General features: G+C 38.4%; 1 protein-coding gene across 2 annotated transcripts in view; it reads right to left on the reverse strand.

Moving 5' to 3' along the window:
• Positions 1-26,011, reverse strand: part of ccdc88c (coiled-coil domain containing 88C) — a 53,136-nt gene that overhangs the window by 760 nt on the left and 26,365 nt on the right. Inside the window, exons 12-30 of one of the 2 annotated variants that reach the window (XM_052580687.1) lie at positions 25,783-25,927; positions 24,165-24,346; positions 23,937-24,074; positions 22,747-23,817; positions 22,174-22,301; positions 20,107-20,248; positions 19,786-19,971; positions 19,507-19,668; positions 18,354-18,631; positions 16,274-16,417; positions 15,288-15,474; positions 14,955-15,100; positions 14,624-14,713; positions 14,193-14,479; positions 9,687-9,893; positions 6,891-6,965; positions 6,739-6,798; positions 2,610-2,857; positions 1-1,568 (exon numbers count right to left, since the gene is read on the reverse strand). The exon at positions 1-1,568 is cut by the window's left edge and continues 760 nt beyond it. In XM_052580687.1, the coding sequence (XP_052436647.1) occupies positions 666-1,568; positions 2,610-2,857; positions 6,739-6,798; positions 6,891-6,965; positions 9,687-9,893; positions 14,193-14,479; positions 14,624-14,713; positions 14,955-15,100; positions 15,288-15,474; positions 16,274-16,417; positions 18,354-18,631; positions 19,507-19,668; positions 19,786-19,971; positions 20,107-20,248; positions 22,174-22,301; positions 22,747-23,817; positions 23,937-24,074; positions 24,165-24,346; positions 25,783-25,927 (4,779 nt within the window). In that variant the 3' untranslated portion in view covers positions 1-665. The remainder of the gene's footprint in view (positions 1,569-2,609; positions 2,858-6,738; positions 6,799-6,890; positions 6,966-9,686; positions 9,894-14,192; positions 14,480-14,623; positions 14,714-14,954; positions 15,101-15,287; positions 15,475-16,273; positions 16,418-18,353; positions 18,632-19,506; positions 19,669-19,785; positions 19,972-20,106; positions 20,249-22,173; positions 22,302-22,746; positions 23,818-23,936; positions 24,075-24,164; positions 24,347-25,782; positions 25,928-26,011) is intronic. The other variant, XM_052580688.1, reaches the window with a different exon arrangement.

The raw sequence follows: 26,011 nt of genomic DNA on the forward strand, positions 1-26,011 counted from the left end.
GTAATGTCCAGCACTTCAGATTCCCCCTCAAAACCGATTCCCGATACATTCTTCCACCTTATATCAAAAGGTAGGTTCTTTCTTATTCTCGTGTCCAATGATCTTCTGTCTGTCTCACCTTTCTGGCTCAGTGTTGTGTGCTTCTGTACAAAGTCTGAGCTAAACCCAGGTCCTACAGCAAATGCATGGTCACCCACAAGAAGTAAAAAAGAGCCAATTGTTTGGTATGTCAACAGGGAGCGAGAGAGAGAGAGGCCGTTTCACATAATGGGTCCCTAAGAGGCTGTCTCGGTGATGGACCTGCAACTGTCCTGTGCCTCCTAAAGATGGATGCAGCCACTACTCAGTAATTACGCTGGGAGTGGCTCCGAGCACACAGCCCAACGTTTGTTTTCCACATTCAGAATAGAACATGAACTGAACTGCCATGGAGCTGCAGAGAGCTGCGGAAATCAATGGCATTCGATTGGATACGAAGGGAAAAAATACATTCAAGTGCCCCATACATCAGTTTTCAGGTCAGTGTGAACATGTGCAAGACCTTCAAATGCAACTGGTGCCTTTGAAGCACCTAGAGAAACTTCGAAAGGAAGGACATGACAAGTCTCCCAGAGCTGCCTGGGGCTTTTATATGTTAACAGTGTTTCTTCACCGAGTCTGAGGTTCTACACACAGCCGTACTCGTACCAAACAGTCTGAGGGTCATTGTTGGGGTCTGGAGAAGCAGGTTTGCTGGTGGGCTGCTCCTTGGTGGCGTAGGATAAGTTCGCAGTGTCTGCTTTCTTCAACATAGGCGACTCTGCCTGCCTTTGATCCAGAGGTTCCTCCTCCAAATCCTTTAGCCTCAACGCCGATACGGCTCGCACCGGAGTCACCATGGCCACCTCGCCACGATGGGGGGCTGCTCGGGTTTGAGCCGGTCCAGAACGGGGCGCTCCTGCCCTGCTGCTACTGCTCCCAGCGGTTTCCCGTTCAGCCTGCAGTAAAATAGATGAAGAGAGCACTGGAGGTGGACTAGCTAGTGACAACTCATCTCTTGGTGGAGCGAGAGATAGACGCCGGGGGTCCACGGATATGTGCCCCGGGTCTCCAGGCAGCGGCGAAGAACCAGCCAGCCTAGCGGACATCGGTCTTTCTCTGTTGACTACTCCAGCCCTCCTCATCACCACTTCGTTTTGGCTGGGAGAATTTGCCTCGTTACGGTAATTGTCCGGCCCGTTGGAGCGGAGGAGGTCTGCGGAAGCCAGGCTGAATGTACGACTCAGGCTGGTGCTGCTGCCCACACCTCCGCGAGGACTGGACTGCTGCAAAGGTGCTGACCGCAGTCCTGCTCCTCTGTTAGGAAGGGTTTGCGAGTGAGAAGGAGGTGTGGAGGTCTGGGTGAGCCGAACGCTTGGTTTGACGCTGTGTCCAGGTTTGGGGACCCGACCATCTAATTCTGGTGGAGCGGTCTTGATGGTTGGTGTGACATAATTGGTGGGGGTTTTAGCACCATCTCGCGGAGGGACAGGTTGAGTAGATCTAGTGAAATAATCAATCATCAGATCCTCTCGACTTCCTGTTTGCACCTGAAAGACATTTAAATCCTCATAAATATTTGTGCAAATAACAATGTGGTTTTAACTGTGCCCCAATTCCAGTATTAGAAAAATTACCAAACATTAACTTATTATGTTATGAAAATGGTAACCCTTTAGTATAGGAAACAATTCTCACTATTAAGTATTTGATTATAAGCATGCCTATTATTAACATATTGGCTAATTATTAGTACTTATAATTCACATATTCTGCATGACCATATTCTACATCCCTAATACTACCCAATACCTAAACTTAAAAAACCTTCTTCCTAACTATTAATAAGCAGCAAACTAGGAGTTTGAGGGAAAGTCATAGTTAGTGGTTTGGTAATAGCGAGAATTGCAGCTTAAAATAAAGTTTAACCATAAGAATTTACTAGAAAATATTATTTCATAATACTTTGCTTATATAAAACAAAAAAAAACAAAAAAATTGTAATTCTCACTGTGAAAACTTAGGACTAACTGAATAAAGAATTGTTAAATGAATAAAATAACAGCAATATATTTTGTAACTTAAATATGACAGTAAATAATAATGTGTATATAAATAAAAATAAAGGTGATAAAAACTATTTTAAAACATGTATATATTTTATCAACTTTGGCAACTCATATAAAAAAAAATTCCACTGACCCCAAATATCCCTTATTGACCCCAAAATATCCCTAGAAATCATTGTTTTAAAATGATTTCCCCCTGCAGATTTGTTCATAAACATGTGAATCCTTTGCATGCATTTCTTATCATTTCTTATCAGTAGGAGCATAAGTGTCTCTACTGATCATGAGATAAATAAATTAAAATCCCCATTGCTATTCTCACTGCATAAATATGCACACATAATCTTCATATGAGGAAAAAAAGGATAATTGAATGATGTGAGATTCACCACACATTTTAAAATCCCCTGCAAATGAATGCAACAACTTCTAGAAAAGTGTCAATTCTTCAAAAGGTCAAACCATTAAATAAACAAGTCTGCAGAGAAGTGTTAAAACGTTGTTAGTATTAAAACAACTTACAGTGGGTGGGGACAGGGCGTTACTCTCCTGCAAGAACTCCTCCAGGGTGACCAGTTCACTGCCAGGAGAGGACTGCCGCAGAGAATTGGGCCGCTGGGAAGAGCGTGACGCAGACAGAGCATCACAGGGAAGGGTGGAGCTACGAGGAATCAGAGATGACTGACTGAGACGTGAGCCTTCATGTCCCAGTCCGACCACATCATCGCTGGACAGACTGGCCGATCGGCCCTGCAGGCGGTCCAGAGAACCTGGAGGAAGACAGGAAATAAAAAATGAACTGTAAAAACGTGTAAGATTTCATAAACATGTGCACTTTAAAAGCTAGCTGTGTCCACAGCACTATTCTCACAGCAAGTATAATCATGGCTTGTCATTTCAACAATTACATGCACTCACAAACATCAAAGTGATGTAATGGCCATCTGAATCAACATCAACATCAACATCTGACTTGCCAAGGAGAAATTAGCCTCTGTTAAGTGCTGCTGGGCTTTTACTTGACACTTCGCTTGGTAATGAAATCAATTTTACTGCATGGTGAACAATTTGATGTGTGAGGTTTTGCGATGCTAACGTGTTCCGAGCATTTATAAACGTTTCTATGTGGTTTCCAAGGGGTGGTTCATTAGGATTTCACTTTTCAATGTTAGTTAGTGTGTAATGTTGCTGTCTGAGCATAAACAATATCTGCAAAGTGACGAAGCTGAAAGTTCAATGTAAACGGAGATATCGTCTTTTAAAATTCTGGCAGTTTAATGCCTACAAAAACTGATGGTAGGGACTACAATGAGTTACTTCCGGGGTTTGTGACATCACAAACCCAGATAAACCCCACCCTCAGGTAAAGGCAGCAAAGGGGGAGAGGCCATGCTGCGGCTTTAGAGAAGAGGAAGAGAAAACTAGAGGTGCACGTAAAAAAATCTATTCATACATGAATCTCTGTCTTCTAACCATTCATATGGATTCACAAGTTTCAAAATCAATGTTCTAGAGCAGTGGTTCTTAATACTGTTCCACTCGTCCCCCTGCTCTGCACACGCTCTGTATCTCCCTCTCTCATTCATCTCAGCTCCAGCAATGAACAGTTACAATTATACACTTATTTTCACATAGCAATGAGAAGCATTGAATATGGACGTGCGTGCAGTTGCTGTACTGTAATAAAGCTTTAATCAGTATAAAAGCTAACATAGGCTGTAGCATTTTCAAATAACAGCATATCTAAAAGTATTAGACAACAACAAACAAAAAAACATAGGACTAAGATTAAAAGGCGTGCTTGCGCAGGTTCTGCACGATCCTTGTGTTGTTTACAATACAACCGGAGCACATGTCGTTGAGGTGAGGGGCAGGACGTTTAGACGTGCACTAGAGGTGGTTTAGCCAATCACAACACACTGGGCTATCTAACCAATCAGAACCCATCGCCTATAGTCAAAATCTGTCTGTAGGTTAGTTGTATATAGGTATAGTATTTATGTGAAGCATTCATATAGTTTGTATTTTTTAGTTTATGTATAGGTAAATATTTATATACAGTGGTGTATAAAGTACCTGAAAGCCATAGTCAAGTAAAACTACAGATATCTTACCAGAAAATTACTTTGGTAGAAGTTGAAGTCACCGTTTGGAATATTACTTGAGTAAGAGTCTTAAAATATGTGATATTTATTGTACTTACGTACAAAAAGTTGTTTTTTTTAATCCTAAAATGTACTTAAGTACAAGTAAATGAAAAATAGAAAATAAGTAAATAAATTTATATTAAAAATGTTCAGCTTTAGTAGGAAGATTTTGTTCAGTTTTAACTCTTTTTATCCATGTTGTATTTTTGGATAAGAATAAGCTCTTCATCTGTACTTCGTGTCTTTCATTCCAACATAAATGTTTGAGCTGTTCATTCATTACGTGACAGACCCATACGCTTTAACCTGACAAAAGAACTAACAATAGGTTAAAGCCTTTCATCCAGTTTATGGTCAAAGCTTATTGGTCTTTCACATGATGAGAAGACTTGTCAGATAAGAGGTGAGCTAATCATATACTGATGACATAGGTCAACAAAGAATTCATCTTTTCTGTTCCTTGTAGCGTTATAGTTTTGTATTGTTTGTAGAGTGATGAAGGTTTGCATAAGTACTAGTAGACATGTTAGGGAACTTCCTACCTATCACTACCTGACTCGACTTGGGTGGGAAATGAATCATTCACGGTAGTGCGTGCACTTGTTTGGACATGAGCAAAGGTGTTTTCAGGTGTCTAACTTCAGACGCCAGACCACTGATTCATCAAACCTGCTTAAAACCTACTTACATTGTAGTAAATAACAAATATGCTTTGTGGAAATGTAACGGAGTAAAAGTATACATTTTAATTAAAAAATGTAGTTTAGTAAAAGTTGGCTGCAATAAAAAAGTACAGATACTCCCAAAATCTGTCAGTAGGTTAGTTGTGTATAGGTTTATACTTTTTTACTTCATTGTTGTATGTCTGTATTTATGTAGCACAGTGGTCCTGTGAGGCACGACATTTCGTTCCACTGTATGTGCACACATGTAGAGGAATGACAATAAAGCTTAACTTGACTTGAACTTGTAGATTTTTGCTGAACATCCAAACAAAATGTGCTTACTGTGTATGCACACAGTACATATCACAGTACTTTTACCAGCAGAGAACTTGTGAAGAGCTTATTAAATGTGTCAAAACAGCAGCAGGAAATCCTCTGCCATGCAAACAAACATAGATCTGCAAAGAAATGTAGCTCTGTACCAAACTGCAACAAAAAACCATGGCAAGGGAAAAACATGTATTCTTTGATTAAAGCCAAACATGAACACACCCTCAAAAACTGCACATGCATATAATTATTCCATTTTAATTCAATAAAAAGATATTTAAGTGTACCTAAAGAGTTTTTCACAAGGGTAGTGATGCTTGGCTTATCAAACACCTCTAAAAGGGAAGGAAGGAAGGCAGAGCTTTCACAATCAACACATTTTAAGTCTAAAGAGTTCATAAGAAAACACATGCCAGTAATAGCTCTCACCATTACGAAGTGATCGCTCATTAATGATGGAAATAATCATCTTTTTTATCTTTTGATAGCAACCCCATAAATCACACGGCCACACATTGTGTGAGAAAATTGAGGTGCCAAATGAGTAAACTGTCTCAAAAGGTCATTATAAGGGTATTCTCACATAGATTGATGACTAAATAATAAAAATAAAAAAAAGTCCCATAGCTTATTCATAACAAAAAACACCCACTTAGAGAAAGACAGTGTGTAAAGTTGCTATCCAATTATATGAGTTTTTATGTTCCATTTGTAGTGTTATTGTCGTATTACTGGTGTTGCTACGATTGAATCTTTTTAAATAAATCTCTTATGCTCACCAAGGCTGCATTTATTTGCATAATACAAATAAAACAGTGAAAATGTGAAATATTAGTACAATTTAAAATAACTGTTGTCCATTTTAATATACTTTTAGAATGCAATTTAATCGTGATACAAAGCTGAATTTGCTGTCTTCAGTGTCACATGATGCTTCAGAAATCATTCTAATATGCCAATGTGTTGCTCATAAAACATTTCTTATTAATCAAAGCTGAACAGCAGTGTGGTTTAATATTTTTTTTGAAGCCAAGATGCATTTATTTCAGGATTCTTTGACGACTGCACGCTTTTTTGATGATTAATTTCTTTATAAATAAAATCTTACTGAGCCCAAAATTTTAAACAGCAATATTATACCACAATATAGACCAACATAAAAATAAAATATTTCACTATATATCTTAAATAATGAATAATTTGACTATTTAACTTATCAAACTATTATTTGATTAATTTAAATAATTGAACTATTTATGATCAAATAAAGCTTGCTCATCAACAGCGTTGCCTCTGCAAATGAATTTCCGCAAATATTCTTCTGAAGACATTTGTTAACTCTGAGAAACAATTACGGTCTCAATAGTACCTAAGAGAGAAAGTGTGTGGGGGTGGCAGTTTCCATAGCTGGCTAATGAAGTGACTATGCGTGCAAATGTCATAGACCACACACACACACACACACACACACACACACACACACACACACACACACACACACACACACACCTTTGGAGCTGACAGGGGAATTGCTGCTGGAGGTGAATTCGGCAGAGCTGGGCCGGTGGCCTATAGAGGGGGGCACATACCACATATAAGCGCATAAAGAAATAAAGCGAGGCTGTCTAAGCAACATGCATTGATTAAGTTAATTCTCTTGCCTGTGTTTCCATGGACACCGCTCCCAAAGCCAGCATCTGGGGAATGATGGCGCAAGTCTTCCTCTGAGACCAATCCTGCAAATAAGAGAGTGTTGCCCAACAATGAGGAACTGAATATATCAGTATATACTATACACAGCACTCTTAGATTATTCCTCTAACAAAAGTTCATAAAGACATTTATTTAATTAGTATCACTATTTATTATAATAATCATCTTTATTTCACAAAATTCAGTTTTAAAGATGCTTTCTTAAGGACAGTGTCATTATGGGACACGATGGGTCTTTGGCAACTGCGGTCTTCTTTCCATGACTGCTTGTTTACCCAGTGCAGTGGAAATCTGAGAAAGCTTGAAGCACGTCAAAATAAACGAATGCACGCTTTGTTATTACGCTGACTTGATGAAATGAGCTTGGGGCTTTTTGGCTGGGAGGTGAGAGTCACCGAGAGGGTCAGTGGTGTTTAAAGCCGAAGCCCTCATGTGTACATGGTGGTACATTACATATTATAAACTTGCTAATGACTAAATAAACCTATTCAGCAACAAAAAACACAACAAAATCACTGAATGGAAATTCTGCACTTAAATAAGGAAAAAGTAAAAAGATTGAGTGAGTGGGTAGGGCCTGTGAACACCCACCGTAATTTAACCGTATAGCTAGAAAACTTGGCTAGCGTGATGCTGCTTTAAGCTGTATCTATGACCTGCCATTGATTACCAAAGGAAAATTATTTCCACTCATCCCTTAAATTGAGAAATTAATTCCCAGAGCAGACATCTAGCCAGAAAAACAGTCCCATTTCAAAAGGATGATTTACAGAAGACAGCTTCACAGCTCTTAAATAACTAACTTTCCTTACTGAAGAATCCAAAGAGTTTGAAAACAAAATGATAAACTTCAATTTTTTTAAGCTTTTGTTGTATATTACACATTTCTGTTCAAATTTGGGGTCAGTAAGTCTTTCAGAACTTAAAAGCTTTATTCAGCAGGGATGTATTAAAATGATCAAAAGTGACAGCAAATGCATTAATAAACTAACAAAATATTATCCTTCAAACTAATGCTATATTTAAACTTGCTATTCACCAAAGAATGTGTGAAAAAAAAGAAAAAAAAAAGTTAAATTAAATTTGGTACTCTCACACACTTACATTCTCCTTTTACATACATTGACTTCCTGCTTTAAAAAAAAAAAAAAAAAAAAAAAGGTAGAAGTCTCAGAGCAGGCAATACATGTGCAAGACTTGCTCAGCTCTTCCACACAATTTTACAATGATGCTATTCAAAGTCATCCTGTTTTCTTTTCAAGTACATATTTTAAGTTTATAACTTTAACATATCCTTTTGTAACCTATGTGTTCTACAGATTATGTGTACAGGTGTTATGATACTGATTTTGATCGTATTGACAGGGTTTAACAGTAAGGACATTTTCCACTGGTCCGGTTCGGCCAATGGTTACAATTTTTTTAATTGCCCTGGCTACATTTTCACCGGTTTGTCACAATCAATCAATCAATCAATAAACAAGACTTTTTGTTTTCATTGTTGACTGTAACATTGTATTGTAATATTTGATAATCATTTTGCACAAATAGGTACAATAGTTCACATATAAAACCGAAATGAACCATGCTTTTTCCGTTCTTTCAGGCAGGTCTAACTCTATTCCAGTTAAGGATGCACTGATCAGGATTTCTCGTAACCGATTCCAATTGCCGATTTTATTTAATTGTTTATTTATTTTAGAAATCAAATGAGCCGATTCCCATACTCGTTGCCAATTTATTTAGTTTTTATTAGGCTACTTGAATTTTTTTATATGTATGAAATGTTTATTTTGCTCTGTTACTGGCCAAACTAACCTTGAACAAACAAACAAACTAAAACATACACGCAACATGAAGCAACTGCACAAAACAAAAACATCAGAGGGGCGGAATGAATATTTTAACAATAACAGATTAATAATAGTGTTTTATTACATGCATGTCTGCACTACAGTATGTTTGACTTTCTGTATTGGAAGCTCCTGACACTGAGACGAAGACAGTCAGTTCTCCTCAGAAATGCATCCATATTCACCCCACCCTCATTACATAATTATGGTTTTTTTTTTCAGTATTTCAATGAATTTGTTGTCTGGTACAGTATTTTCACTGCTTGCGCAAATTTTCTCCCCTTTGTCTCCGTCTACAGTACATCTGTCTTAAAGATAATATATCATGATGATGACTACGTTTGTTACCTAATTGCATCCTGTCAGGAATAAGCTGCCCGTGCTGTTTTTAACCTGGTCATTTCTGATTACTTTCAGTTTTGATGCCACCATTGCCAGATATTGAGAAACCAACAAAACAATCTAAAAAATAAATCAACCGCAACGAGTCCAAATCTTGAGTTATGAAAATAATGTAAAGATATCACTGTCCCTAACTTGCAACCTCTCACTTTAATCACTTCCTAAATTAAGTGAAAAAATAACAAAAAATCCTTATAATACATGTATCTGGCAACACAACTGAGGCTCAGGTTTACAACAACATAAGGGTGACATATCATAACTTTTTGGGATAACTATCCCTTTGTGTTTAACCCTACATTTTCCTTTACAAGTGAAAACTAGGAGTCTGCTGCAATTTCAATACAATACAACTCAAACCAATAAATCATAAAGTGTCTCTAAGGATGAGTAAATTTACAAGCGTACATGGCAGAATTAACACGGTCTTTCATTTGAGGCTCAAGGTTGCTGACATGTAGTCTACTAAACAACATAATTTAGCATTACCCTTTGGCCTACGTCCTGGCCGCATGCTGGAAGTCGACGTGTAGCCTGGTGCATTGTGGGAGTTGCGGCTCAGTGGAGTTGAACAGGTGGCCCCTGGCTCACGGCCCCGCAACCGGATCAGTTCTTCATAACCGTTCATGCTCTCACTCCCACCTCCTACTGAGCGATAGCCCTCTCTGCCTCTGGACCCTCCATTGTCGTTCAACACTAAAAAATACAAAAATAATAAAATCAAGAGAAAAGGTCAGTGTCTGTGAGACATACAGAGCGTGTGCAGTGCAAGCGCTGCTGCTGGGCTCCAGTGATGCTGTGGGCAGCTGCGTAGGAAAAGGTGTCGAGTCAAAAGCACAAGCATGTGTTAGTCAAATGAATCAACTCCAAAAAAAACTTAAGCAGGACGCCGGTGACAGTTTTAGACAGTTAAAGGAGCCTACAAGCCAAGCTGTATCAGCAGCATCTGTGCATCTCACTCATACTCATGGTTTCCATTATACTCTTACATATAAGGAGCATGCAAAAAGTGTTATACGAGATGCAAAGTTGTCAAAATTCTCTTCAACATCCAAAAGTCAGTGGAGCTTTACATTGTCATGCAAGAGTTGAAAGATTGCACAACATCTTAAATGCCAAGGTTGGTGAGTGATTCTATCATATCTTCTTAGGAATAGTTCACCAAAAATGCTGGTAACTAAAAGTTTCTGTTCTTCACTGAATAGTATTTTTAGTACTTTGTTTGCCTTTACAAATTGAGAGGAACAAGTAATCTTTTTTATTTTTTTTGTGAACTAACATCATGCCACAGATGCTATCGACAGAATTGAACTTGTATTGAACCCGAAACATTCCTTTAAGCTTGACTGCTGTAGACTAACTACAACAGCAGCTGGAAGTCTCTGGTGCTCCACGAGATTCTCTTTATTAGAGTCATGCTGAAAGACATCCCTCGAAAGCACACCTCACTCTTTTAAAAGGAAAAAGTAGTTAAAATATCTGCCTGAAAAACCATCAAGAGTAATTCTACATAATTTGGGGGCTTTTAACCACTTCAAGTAACAAATAAGAAGGGCAATGTTGCAAGCCAGACTTGAACATACAATGTCTATTTTAACATCCTGACTCAATGCACTAGAGTTCATTTACATTGAGCAATAGCAGACCTGTTCTTCTTTTTTATTTTTACAGTTGCTAGGACACATTTCTCAATACTTAAGTCACTTTTTCCAAACTTGACAGTTCTCCACACCAACTTTTAGCTTGGCACAGCGGTTATTTCAACTCAACAGATTCTTCCATAACTAGCAAATATAATTCAATGTACATCAATATTTTAGTAATGTAGAAATATAGCAAACTGCTGTCTTTTTCAGTTTTGTATTCTGTCAGGTTTTGAACTTAAGTTTAATAAAGAATTTGTATGCATGTGCAAAAACTGCTCTGTCTTCACTGTGTGAAGGGTTTTGTGAATGACCTACTGATGTTTCCAAGTGGATGTGTAGTAGTGGTCGACCCATTTGTGTTTTGTGACAGCCGATGCCGATATCTTGGAAAGCAGGGAGGTGATAGCAGATATAAAACCAATATATATTTTTTTAATTATTATTATTAATATTTAAACATTTTGAAATCATTCGACAATGGATTAAATAATAAATGTGTAAAAAACATTTATTTGTGAAAAATACTGTCATCTAAGTATATTTAATAATAATAATTAAAAAAAAAAAATTATATTATATTATAATATATATATATATATATATATATATAGGAAACACTGTTACCAACAGGGCACTCAGTCACTTTTCTGGGAAGTTTGTGTGCATTAGGAATCATATTTCTCAAATAAAGCCAGGGTAACCCTGATTTTACATACAGCACACAGTGAAAATGACATGAACATGATATAAGGCAAATCCATAAAGCGCAGCATAATTTGAAATCACGAGTTTACAGTTTAAAGCATTCAATTCACACAGACCGATCGTCACAGAGAACACGCAATCATGCTGAATACACACTTCACAAGATCTCACAGCTGATTCGACTAAATTTGCAAGGTTTGTGAAATTAAATGTTCATTAGTCATTCAAAGATTTGTTTACATAATATAAATGCATATTTGCTTAATGCTGACGGCAAACAAGAAAGTATAATAATGTTTGCCTTTCTATTACTAATAGGCCTAATATAAAAGCAATCATTATAATACTTTCTGTATACATAAATTATATACGCACACTGGTGTCGGTTGAGGAGATTACCCCCTTCTTTGTAAAGCCTTTGGGTGCCCAGAAAAGCGCTATATAAATGTAAGGAATTATTATTAATAATAGCTAGGCTATTCTGCACCTTTCTAAAAACGTATAATACAAGAATTTGATGGGGAAGATAACAAGAGTAGCGTAGCTTTGAACACCGGTTTCACTTCAAAAATAAGTTCACAGGATGTGGAGGCGTTGAGGTTTTTCCTTCTGCATCATGCGCAGCTCTTTTCACACTTGTAACACCACCTTCAGAACTTTCTCAAAATAAAATTGACGCAATATCTTCATCCAAATCTAAAATAGTTTAGTCTTATCAAAGCCGCTGGACAGTTAAGATACCTCGTGCTGTCTTAAGAATGGTGATCGAGGCACAGACGCCCACTCTCAGGAGTGGATTCATGTGCCCTTGATAAAAAAGCTAAGGTATAAATCAATGCATCTCGGCCAGGTCTATCTCATTTGCAAATTAACACGATTAACATAAAGTTGCATGCATATAACGCACAGTGGACGAACAGAGAGAAATGTTAAAGATGCAAAAACCACATATTGGATATTAGTCATTTTTACAGAGCAAACCCTAAGCAATGCACGTTCACAAGCCACACAACATAAACCTATCAACTTGAGGTATCTGATGAAGTTGTCGTCTCCGTCTGCCTTCCTCCTCCAATCTCTCTCTGTATGCTTGCACTTAATTTGCTTATTATTGACTGCAGGCAGCTCCCTTATTCAGTGTGAGCAATATCACAAACACATTTCTCATGGCAAGCGCAAAGCCGGCTGCATTTCGCTCTGTTTAATACACATTACTTACTGCAGGGTTGCATTCAGAGTCCCACAGCCCGTCCCAGAGCCCCCCAGAGCATTTATATGAGTTGCAAGGTTTGTGTTGTGTGTCTATGTATGCGTGTTTCTTCATTTTGATTCAGCACTGAGCCTGTGGTGGTGAGAGTGACAAGAAAATCTATTTCTGAGTGTGTGTTTTTTTGCGTTTAGCTCCGAGTGTTCATTGGCAAGCTAGTGAGTATAGCTTGATGTTTTAAAAAACAAAATAATAATAATGGTCTATAGGAAGAGTAATGATAGAGTAAGCAGCTGTTATGGCGATGGTGATGATGATGGAAAGGATGAAGTGTTAGAAATGGCCGATATGCGGAAAGGGCTCGGCGGGGGGGCAGGGAACGATGCTGTCAGATGAGGACCAGAAGCGTAGGCGTCTGGTGATGGATCGTCGAGAGGGCGGCGGCGTCCCCTGAACGCGCATTTTCTCCTGGCTCTTGCTCCTGAGAAAGCAGAAACGCTTTGCTGCTGGTGGGGCTGGAGTGTGTGAGGGTTAATGCACAGACAGATACACAGACAAGGAGAGAGATGGGTCAGTGGAAGAGAAGAAATGATGATTCAGAGATTAAAAAAACAGTTACATTTATGATTCATGAAGAATGAAGCCCCTGAGGTTCCCTTTGAAGACTACTTTGGCCATGCAATATAGCGTGAAACTTGGGAAAGTATTTGTGCTCGGAAAGCTGAGAAATGATAGACTGAAATTGGAAATTTACAATGGGATTAGTTCATTGAGTGCATGTCAGGAGGAAAAATAGTTATAATTATAGCAAACCTAAAAAAAAGAGTCGCATGGCGCCCCCTAGTGTAAAAGACAGATAGCTAAAGCACAATAAAACTAGTATACGCTAACTAAAATGAAAGTGTTTAAACCTTTTTAGCTCAGACCGGAGGATGTTTAGTTGGTGAAAGCGGTTTTGGGTCAAAACTCCAAAGCTGCTTAAAAATTGGCATCTAGAAAATGATTCAAATGGACTCTAGTGCAATTCACAATCAATACTAAAGTAATTTGGCCTAATTTCCCATCACTTTCCCTATCGATGGTGCCACTTATCTATTATGGTATAATTTCCAAGTCAATGATTTCAAGAGATTTTTACTTATCCACTTGTCACCCCAAACCTGACTTTCTTTCTTCTGTGGAACATAAAAGAAGATATTTTGAAGAATGTTGGCAACCAAAAAGTTTTGGTACCATTGCCTTCCATTTGATAAGAGGGGGAAAAAAAGATACTTTAAGAAAGTTCTTGAAATATCTTCTCTTCTCTGTTCCACAGATGGAGAGTAAAATAACATAATTGTATTTTTTTTTAAACTATTCCTTTAATACTGGGAGGGAATCAATCATTGTGTAACTTCATGAGAGGGCTCAGTTCAGCCCCGTGACAGCAGCACTCACCTCGGCCGTTGAGGGCAGGTGAAAGTGTCGGGGACTGTATATGATTCTCCTCTGCGGAGTGATTGTTCATGGAGTCCAGACTGAGACGTGACTGTCTGGGGGGCAGCGGTGGAGGAGGAAGGGGTGGTGTGCTCTCGGGACAGTCTAGACATGTGGGGATCTCCGGCAGAGGGATGTCTGGAGCGCTTCGGATTCTCTCGCGTGGAGCGTCAGTTCGTTCTCGTTGACTGTCTTTCTTAGGTTTGATGAATTTCGCTATTGCTTTGGCTCCAGCCCAATGCCGGCTCCTGTGTTAGAGAGAAAAAAAAGTCACAAAATATTCTCTTGTATTAAACATTCATAGTAAAAAATCGTTAAACTTGAGAAATAGGGCCTAGAAACACAGTTTCTCTTTAGTCTTAAACCATTTTGATTCCACAGATGGGACTCACTTTTTAGGAGTCGGGTCGTAGAACTTATACTGGTCCATGATCTTCTCCTCTAATTTCTCTTTCTGTCGCCGTAAAGAATTCAGCTTATCACTGTAAAAGGAAACGAAACAAATGAAAAGCATGGCATTAGGAAAGTTTGACCACAAGTTTCTTGATTCGTTTTCCGACAGGATTTCTTAGATACCCCTAACACCTCAATCAAGCACTCCAGATAATAAATATCAGTTATTAACCTTGATGAAACATTATGAAAAGATCCTAAACTTGACTAGGATCATACACCTAGTACAGGGGTTAAAACCCGTTGATGATATGATGACACACTGCTCACATGTATTGTTTCTGCTCTTCGTGGTAAAGTTCTTTGCTCTCCATGGTTCTCTCCAGCAGGGTCTGATTTTGTTGGCCGAGCATCTGGATCTGACTCAGAAGATGATGGTTTTCCTCTTCCAAGTTTCCTTTCAAACGGGTTAGCAGCTAAATTCAGAGAAAGAAAGATATCTTAGCACTAGCTGTTAAAAATAATCAATTTCAAGGCTTGGGATCAATATGTAGTCTCGTCTGTGATGGTATAATACATCACAGGCACAACAGTCTTGGGTTCTCTGAAGAAGCAGAGTGTGTATCTAGTTTCAGTTAACTCCTTATATAAGGTCTCTCTCACCTCACAGTGGTTGTCCAGTTTTGTCATGGAGATGTCCAGGCCCTGATGCTGCTCTTTGAGTTGGTCGTAGCGCGCCTGCCAGCGGTTCAGGTCCAGCTGGGACTCGTTCAGAGAGGTCTTCAGTTCTTTGGTCTGCAGTTGTAGGCTGTCATACTCCCGCCTCAGCTGCAAGTGCGTCTGTGTCAGTCTGGAGGTACATAATCAGAGGCTTAGATAGTACCGTTTGATATATTTAATATATTATAACATTTGCCATCAATTGTATGTGTTGCTTATTTTACAGCAACGCAAGTACCACGTTCAAGGCCCAGAAATGTAGCTAGGACATTGTATGCTTGCACATAGAGAGTATTCTCGTAGCTTAAATTATGGTTGAACCGCTAATATCAAATGGACTAATTTAACGACGTCCTTACTACCTTTCTGGGCCAGTTCCCTTGCCGTCTGTGCAGGATCAGAAATATATATATATATATATATATATATATATATATATATATATATATATATATATTTATGATGTTTCATTAAAAATATGATGATTATCTCAGGAGGTGGACAAACAGCTTAATATATGATATTTACCATTTAAATGTAATTATTTAATTTAATTATTAAATAAGTAAACGTTTTGCACCATCTAGTGGTTTAAAGGATAAGAAAGTCAAACACACCATTTATCTCAATGAGCCTTTAGCCACTGTTGCACCCTATAGTTTAAAAAATAATTACGTGTATGTGCATATTATATTTTATAACAAATTAACAATGCCAATAATAACAATATACAATTATGTGATGATTAAATAGTAACTGAAATACTGTGCATCCATAACAGTTATTACTGCTTGCGCTAGTGTTGTAGTCTATTCCCGCCAGCAGAGGGCAGTACATATTTACCATAAATCCTTCACTTCAGCTTCTTTAATGTTTTCAACTTAATACTGACTACGGAGTGTGTTTTGTTGATAAAAAGTCTCTCGAACCTGTCTACTTCTTCTCTCAAGCTGCGGTTCTCCCCCAGGATAAGAGTGTTCTTGTGAATTTCCTCTCCCAGACTCTCTCGGTCCCTGTGTAGAGACGCCTCCAGTGCCTCCATAGCGTCCTTCTGCTTCAGGAGAACCGTGTATCTGTTCAACACACACACACATACATACAGTGATTCAAACTAGACTTTTCTCTAAAATACATTCAAGTCAAATGATTCAGGAGCATAAGGAAACACATTCTGATTAAAACTCCTGTACAGCAGGATTTCCCCACTGATCTTCCAGGAAGTGAAGAAGGATGCAATATTTAATATTTGTGCATCTATCTACATTCACAATTCCCTAGGAACACACATATACACACATACATACCATACATATATATATTCTTTTTTAATTCTAAGATTATTTTTTAAATGATTGAAAATTATTCAAAAAAATAATCTTAAGAGTAAAGCATTTAAACATATTAAACCGAACACTTTGATCAAATATATTTACTCAAAAAAAAAATACAATAGATTATACTTAGTTTGACAATTTTAAATGTGCATGTGTGATGGGCCAAGTTTTATTTTATTTATTTAACTCCTGAACCAGAAAAATACTTTTTTCTATTTATTTCCCATCACTTCTATAAATTCAATTTCTCCATGACAGTTTTAATTATTTGTGGAGATGTTACATTATTTATTGAAAGGTTAGCATGACTTAAAATCATAGGGGGCGTTTCAAGTAAATAATTCAAGCCCACAGGGTTTCAGCTGACGAAAAAAAAGCTTGGGAACCTGTTTCATATTCCAACACTCCTCCAAAAAAACTGTTGTGTTGTAAATGGATGATGGAAATTGACATAAATAAAGTAATTAGGAAATTGAGTGTGTGTGACATGTGGAGTGTTGGACATGGACGCTGAGGCTGGCGGACATTACAGCTGATTGGGGCCCTGACAGCCATCTGCTGAACCCCTCAGCCGAGGCCCCCAGAGACACACTACTGCATTATTCATGAGCTAGAGACATAAAACAGCCAAGGGAAGACTACAAAACTACATTAAGGCAAACAGAACCATGTTTTTCCTGTCTCTAACAAAAAGACACAACTTTCCACATTGCACCATGGAAAAATGAGTGTGACAGGCACGCGTGAGAGGATCAGTGTGTAGCCTATTGGAGCAGGTTGAGCTCATTAATGTCTAATGTGTGCACATAAAAATAAGGGATATTTTCCACTGTGGCCCACCAGATTCCCAGGGAGGTTGTTTCTTTAGCAACACCACTGAAATCCAAACAGTCAAAAACTAAACTGCAGGACAAGTTGACCCTTAATGCCTAAAAATATCATGAAAAAATATTTGCATATGGTTAAAAATAATGCTAGTCCGGAAGCACTTACAGCAAAGACCATTTGTACAAAAACTGTTTCTTGCTAGTAAAGTGATAGTTCACCCAAAAATGAACATCCCATTTTTATTTTTGGGTGAACTATCCCTTTAAATGCCCTCCATCTCTCAACGTCTCTGTCCCGTCAGCGGTCCTAATGGTACGAGGGTCATTGTGGCGTCTCTGCTTAGACCAGACGCAGTTCATTACTCTATTGTTACACAACCTTCCTAGGCAGACAGAACCATATACTAGTTGCAACTCAACAAAGCTCACCTACCGTGTCAACTGCTACAGAAAATAAGGCTAAATATGAAGGATTCTTATTGGATATGTTCATTGTTTATTTTGGCAAAGCCACCTGACAATTGAATACTTCTTAAAGGGATAGTACACCCAAAAAAAGAAAATTCTGTCATTAATTACTCACCCTCCTGTCGTTACAAATCTATAAGACCTTCACTCATCTTCAGAACACAAATTAAGATATTTCTGATGAAAAGGACACGAGGGTAAGTAATTAATAACAGAATTTTCATGTTTGGGTGAACTGTCCGTTTTAAAGTAGTAGGTGATATACAATATATGTAGCAAGCTAGATTTCCATTTCACATAAAGGCATAATTTTCTGAAGTAGAGCTGGATGGCAGATGAATGCATATTTAGAGGACTGATTGGATTGGAAAGGAACTGACTTGCTCTCCAGTGCGCGGTGTTCTTGCTCCAGAGCTCTCTGGTTGCCCTTCAGTCCTGCGTATCGAGTCATGAGCTGCTCGTACTCCGTCGCTTGCCTTTCGTGCACGGCAAGCAGGCGCTCGTGGTCCTGCGTGACCCGGTCGCGGGCCGCACACGCCTCCTCGCGCTGTTTCTGTAGAGACTCGGCCTCTGACTCCAGAGTCTGCAGCTGGGCCTGTAAAGCTCCATACTGAGCCATGAGAGATGAGCTCTGGGAGCTTAGTGTCGAATTTTCCACCTGAACACAAAACGAAAAATGGACATTTATTGATTCGGTTTTTTATATTTTAACAATCTCTTTTAAGCTTTCATAATCTCACATAAAACGTAAAAAAATAAAAAATACAAAAAAATAAAAACATTTTTTTTTTTTTTACCTCTATTCTCAAATAAAATAATAAAAAAATATATAAAATGAAAACAATTTAAAAAAGGCAAGGCAAGTATAACAAATAGAATAAACAGCAAAAATGCATGAGTCAGTCTTGTATGACCTGTGCGACATCTGGTAAATACCACTTAATCAAATCTAGCTTTAAAATAATTACAATTTCCAAATGTATTTCATGTAATGTAATAAAATCTTTTTGTATTTCTTGCAGTAAAGAATTTCATAGGGGTTTGGTTTGGAATGACATGACATTTTTGGGCAAACAATCCCTTTAATCTTGAAAAGCAACTGCCTTTCTTGCTGTATGGGTCAGAGGTGAACAGTTGAAATTGTCAGTCCTCCTCAAAAGCATCACACCTGTCATTTCATTAGCCCTTGAGGTCACAAAATTGCTTTCTCGGGGCACTAAAGACCCTTACACAGCCAAAAAACCAGAACAGGCTTCCTCACCTGTTCTCGCAGGGTATTTGCTAGCCCTGCTAAGCAGTGGTCATGTCAATCATTTCTATGTGTCTGACAATGTCAGATATTTTTGGAGATCCAAAAGCACTGACCAGCAGTACAATCTTAACAGGCTCAGTGGACCATGTGCAGGACATTTTCCATGCAAAAATGCCAAATTCAGATAATGGCATCATGTCCTTATTCACAATTATGTCTTCTATTTGTAATTTATTTGTTAAAGGATATGTAGGCTTGGTCAAAATAGAGTGTTTTTGTACCTGCAGTTTAGCAGTCTCTTTATGAAGAGTGGTGTTGTGCTCTTGTAAGGACGCTGCTTGTTTCTGCAGAGCTAGTGTTTGTGCGTTGAGCTGTGCATTCTGGGAACCTAACTGCTTCAGCTGCTCCTTCAGAAGATTTTTCTCTGTCTGCAGGGCAGCATTCTGGGCAGGTCACAGTTGGATAATGTTAATAGACAAAACAAACTAGTGAGTATTCAAAGCCTTTGAGTTTAATTGAAAGAAAAATCCCCATGGCTGAAAGTAAATATGCCGTCTTACATTCTTCTCAACATCGATTAGTCGGTCTTTCAGCTTGAGCAGTTCGGCTGTGGTCTCCCTATGCTCGGTTTCCCACTTCTCTTTATTTGGGCTCCATCTATCCTGCCCCAAAGACTGCTGGGAGATCTCCGAGTGAGCCGCCTCTTCCTCTTGCCTTTGCTTGAGGGCCTCCAGGTTCTTTTTAACCTGGTGAGGACAGATAAGAACAAAACTGTCTGACATTAGATGTAATAAATCAGATGCATTCTTTCACTTTCTCCCCAGCTTTCTTTGTTTTGACATGTAGATGCATGTTAGTGGTTTGAGAAAGCGTGAACATACAGTGCAGAGTTCAGTGCGAAGTTGCTGGTTTAAGCTGCTGCTCTCCTCCAGCCGAGACTCCAGGCTCTGGATCTTCTCCTCTCTCAGCTCCAGAGTCTTCTTAAGCGCAGACTCAATCTTTGTCTCCAGGATCTTATATTTACTGAAGGATGAGAAAGTGGAAGGTCAGTATGTTACAAATGTTCAACCTGCGTGAGCATCAGAATCTGAAAAATCTAATACAAGAAGTCATCCATCATTACATCAGCCTTAGGAATATTCTCTGTTTTTATTTTTTCATTACCCATATAACAAACTCTAAAAGTATAAAAATGAAACAAACATACCATTGTAAATGATTGTGTGAAAATGGGTAACATGAATTTTTACACATATTATGACTGTCCCATAGTTGTGGCATATTCCTCTAAAGAAGCTTTTTCTACCCAAGTCATTTCTAATTAAGCTGTGATCTTGTACAGATATGACAAACATAGGAAAAATATAGAATTGTGTATCTTTAGGATACATTAAAATGCTATCAATAATACTAGCTTTAGTAATACAAAGTAGTAGTATATATATATATATATATATATATATATATATATATATATATATATATATATATATATATATATATATATATATATATATATATATATATATATATATATATATATATAGTAGTATAGGTAGTATACATATATTAAAATGCCATTTCCACCATAGAACAAATGCTGATTTGAGATCTGTAATAATACAAAAGTGAATTTCCACTGTTGGATAATATCAGAAGACAAATAAACTACTGAGTATTCAAAGTCTTTTTAAAAAGTTTAATTAAAAAAGGGCTGAAAATTTCCATAGTATTACTTTAGTATTATTTATATACTATTATTGTATTTTAAATTGGCTTTTAATTGTATTTTCAGTCCTTGTTTTAATAATTTTGTTATAAGATTTTGACACTTTTATTACATTTTGTTCTTGGTTCAAAGGGTCATAACTTCAAAGTTATTTTGATCTAATATTTATATTCTATTTTATTTTCAACAAACCAATTATAATAGATTTAGTTAACAATATCAACACTGCAATAGTTAAAGGAACAATTGAATATCTTTCATAATAGAAACATGCACGCACGCACGCACGCACACACACTCACACACACGCACACACACGCACACACACAGATTCTCTTGGATGGATTACTAAGCACAGTGGAATGTGACTGTTAGTGGTAAACGTCTTCAAACATTAAGTGATTAGCGACAGCTAGCGTTTTATGACACTATTAGCTGGTGAGAAATGTTTCAGCAAACATTCAGTCACGTTTGTTTCTTTTGATCTAACTTACAAATACATGCCACTTGTCACACTCACAGCAATAAAGGGTTTGAGGTGGGGGAGAGAGGGAGTGAGTCTAGTTCCTTATAGAGAAAGATACTTCACTACTGAACCCTCTCTACGGGGAACATTCCAGAGAAAACTAATCAAACCGGAGTCAGGCCTGTAATTACTTCATACTGTGACCTCAATATGAAAGAAGTTATTATAAACACAGCACTACACACAGCAAACCTCCTTCTAACCCACAATAATGTAAAGAGCTGAGAACACTGCAACACACTACAGTAAAGATAGCATGCACTTTGACTATAAGGCAATTAACAGTGTTTGAGGAAACTCTACTTTTTTGCATAACTCTCCTAATAAAACTCATTTATTACATAGGAGGTAATATGTTAGTTTTACATAACACTTTCTCTATTTTGTGTAGTATAAATGTTACTTTATTCTCATTGACAAAAACTATTCCTATTGCTACTCGTGACATGTTAATCCCAACACTTTCCTCAAGAGGAAAACCGAGTGGAGACAAGTGGCGATGTAAATAAAGTATATGAGACAGATACAAATACATCTACATCTTCAGCAACACCTCACCTGCTACACCTTTCAGAGGGAAGCGTTCACATAAAACAAACAAGACACTTTATACGATCTTATAACACTTTGTACTTACAAACTAGCAATGAACTCAAAGCCTGATAATTTTCTTAATACCGAAATGTCACTCACTTGTCTTCACAGCTGTGTTCTTCCTGTAAGAGCTTCTCTCTGTTCAAGCCGATCTTCTCCAGCTCATGGCTCAGCTTCTCCAGTTCATTACACTGCTGCTGCACCCTCAGTTTCTCATTCACCAGCTCCTGCTCAACAAAACATGACCAAATGTTTAACCAAAATGTCATAATATGATCTTTGTAGTAAATAGACATAATTGGTCTCTGGTGACAAATGACAGACTTCTCCAATCATTTAGGCAGTCTAGCTAAAACAATACAAATACAAAGAGAACAGTACAGTTGGTACAGATTTTGATACCATTTTAGTATGGGACCAATTCTTACTATTAACTAGGTATTTATTAGCATACCTATTATTAACATATTGGCTGTTTATTAGTACTTATACAGCACCTATTCTACATAACCATATTCTACATCCCTAGTCCTACCCAACACCTAACTTACTAACTATTAATAAGCAGCAAATTAGTTTATTGAAGCAATATTTATAGTTAATGGTTTGTTATTAGCAAGACTTTGACCTTGGAATAATATAATGTGATGGACTCATCCTAATGCATCATACCTCTCTTAGTGTGGCCAGAGTCTTCTTATCAATGGTGGCCTGTTTTTGCAGGTCTTTGTTCTCTCTCTCCAGCTCTTTAAGTCTCCCTGCGGCCTCTTTAAGGCGGCCCAACTCTTTATTGAGAGCCGTGCTTTCTTTCTCCATGCTGGCCAGCCTGAGGCAGTTCTCTTCCAGTGCTGTCTCCTTCACCTCCAACTGCTGCTTCAACCTACGTGTCTCCTTCTCCAGCTGCTTCTTCTCCTTCTCCACCTGGCCCAATTCCTGCTCCATTCCTCTCTTCTCTTTCTCTACTGCTTCCGCCCATGACACCGTCTGCCTCAACCCCTCCAACTCTCGCCGCAGATCTTTCGTCTCTGCCTCATTCTGCTTCAACTCGCCCTCCAGACCCTGAATCTTGGTGGCACTGTTGTCCAGGGTCTGCTGGAGCCGTTGATTTTCCTGGCTCAGACTGCTGTAGTTTTTCTCTAGTCTTTCACTTCTCTTGGCCTGGGAGCGGAGCTCCTCCAGTGTGCGGCACATCTCCTCGTGTTCCCGCTCTAGTTCGGCATGTTCCTGCTGTAGTTGTGCCAGGCGAGTGGCAGCCGGCCGCAGGGTCTCCAAGGCACGTTGTTGCTCCAGGTTCTCCTCCTCAAGCTGCTGATGATCCTTCTCCAGAACAGCCAAGCGCAGGCTGGCATTCTGCGCCGTGTCAGCTAACTTCTTCAGCCGCCGATTGTCTTGTTCCAGAGTAGCGTTCTCGCGCTCCAGGGCCTCGGCGCGTTCACTGCCAATCTTCAAGGAGGCGGTTTCCCTCTGCAGCTGTTCTCGGACACGCTCCAGACGTGTTACCTCCCTTTCCAACTCCTCACAGTGCTCTCCTCGTTCACGGAGAGAGTCAAGCTCTTTAGTCGCCTGTCGTTTCTCAGCCTCCAGACGAGCTATTTTACTGCCGGTTTCAGAGATGGTCTGGTGTAGAACACGGTTTTCAGTCTCCACCTCCCTCACACGTGCCTCGCTGTTCACCTGAGCACGTTTCCTGAGGGAGTTCACGGCCTGGGACAGGTGCTCTTTCTCCTGCTCCAACTCCGAGATCTAACAGGCCACACATATATACAAATATACAACATTTATGAATTATATATAATGATATATTTATGCATAATTCATATAATGTTCTGATCATCATGGGCTTTCTTTCTTTAAACGTTTACCTGTCTCTCTTTATCTGCTTGGATTGTCTCTAGAGTTTTTTCTAGTCTCTGTTTCTCCTTTAGCAGCTCCTCTCCAAGGTTCTCCATGTCCTGAGTTGTCTGTTTCTCCTGGTCCAACTGGAATTGCAGACACTCCAACTAAAACACACAACACAGAAGAGATCTCATCAGCATTCAATATTCTGGCTCTCAGTTAACAATTAAAGGAAATGCAGAAACTTAAAGTACCTTCTTGCTGAGGCTCTGATTCTCTCTTTCCAGTTCCAGTGCGTGCTGCTGACCTTCTTCCATGTTAATGGAGGCCTCTCTCAACTCCTGGATGGTGCTTTGAAGACATTGGTTCTCCTTCTCCAGCTTCAAGAGTCGGCTGGATGCGCTCTCGTTCAGCTCAAACACAAATGACTTACGGGCTGTAGTAGTGGATGAACAAAAATCTCTTTATTACATATTGACCAGACTAGATGAGGGGCATCAACCAAAGATAGTGCCCTTTTTACTAAAAGTACCCCAGCTCCACGATCTACCAATAATTTATTATAACTGATCATAAATAAATATTGGTATATTAAGTTAGATGTAAAATCCCTTGTTGTTAACTTAGTATGAGATTTTGAACCCCCCTGTAAAGGTATTCAATTAGTTATTAGCAAACCTTTTGTACTCTTAAGGTCTCAAAAACAGGTTCTTTATATTATCAACTATATATTTGACTATAAATATTTATCAACTATAATCTTTATATTGTTTCTTAAAACTTAAATGTGTCTTGGCAGTGTGCTGTGTACACAACCACCCTATAATGCAAAAAATCCATGCAGTGCTTTTAAGGGGTTTATAGGGGTTTATAAAGGTGACTGTTAATGACTAACAAGTCATTTACAAATGTATTTTAAACTTTTTGACCAGTTATAACTGCATGAGTAAGAATGGGAGAGAAGGGCGGGGTCAGCAGTAGCTCATTATCATTTAAAAGGACATGCACTGAAATGGGTCACTGTGAACAGAGCAGTTTTTGACAAGATAAAAAGGGTGTTGTTTTACACTACCACAAAAATTTGAACCAATGTTATGTTATAGACTTTTCATGAAGACCCTAAAGAATAATACCATCTTGTGGAAAACGGGCATCCGATGTGCTTTATTTAAAGAGTAGTCAACATCTGAAGTGGATCAAAAAAGTTAATCAAAGTTATCCTAAGACAAGAAGGCATTTTGGTTTTAGGTTTCAGGACAACTTTGATGAAAGATTTTGATCAACTTCAAATGTTGACTACTGTATTTTGCATATATTTGTATTGCATTTATGTAGTTAGTATTTATACTCATTTGAGATTTGAGTAGTCTGAGTGGCAAACATCCAGCAGAAAGATGCTAAGTCACCTGTGCATTAACATATAAATAATACGAATACACACCTAACGGCTTACAAACAGCCTGAGGGTAGAGATATTTCAGGAACCAGTTTTCTCAGGTCAACACAGACTTCGCTAATCGGTAAGTTGCTAATCAACTCTGAAAATCTCCCATTTGTGCCTGCTTAATTTTTTAGAGACTTCACGTTCAAAAGCTTTATTAGTAGCAAATTAGCATTTGTTCACTTTGCATGAACAAAACGGCAAGATCTCTGTTGGCAATATATTTGCATTGGGATGGGTTCTTAAAATAAGAAACAAACAGAAAATAGGCCATCAGCACATGACCCAAATTTAACTCTTTATTCTGTGTTTTCTAAGGCAGTCTGTGTTGGGTTAGCATTAAAAACACAAATTCTAAGTTCAAGACTAAAGAGAATGTCTCAAAAGGTTTTAAACTGAGCTTCTGTCCAAAAGCACTGTGGGGAACTCACCCTCATTGACCTCATTGTTCTTGGACAATTGCTCCAGTTCCCAGCCAAGGTGAGCCGACTCATTCATGCTTTGCTTCTGAGAGATCTCCAGCAACATGTTCTCCTCCAGCAACTCCTCTAGACGTTTCTTATCACTGTCCCTGTCCTAAACCACAAACAAAACAGGAAAAACCATATACTTAGTGCTGGGAAAGAGTACTCATTCAGAGATTCAATGTGACCCTTTCTC

The sequence above is a fragment of the Carassius gibelio genome, chromosome B17, assembly GCF_023724105.1.
Source record: "Carassius gibelio isolate Cgi1373 ecotype wild population from Czech Republic chromosome B17, carGib1.2-hapl.c, whole genome shotgun sequence".
NCBI lineage: Eukaryota > Metazoa > Chordata > Actinopteri > Cypriniformes > Cyprinidae > Carassius > Carassius gibelio.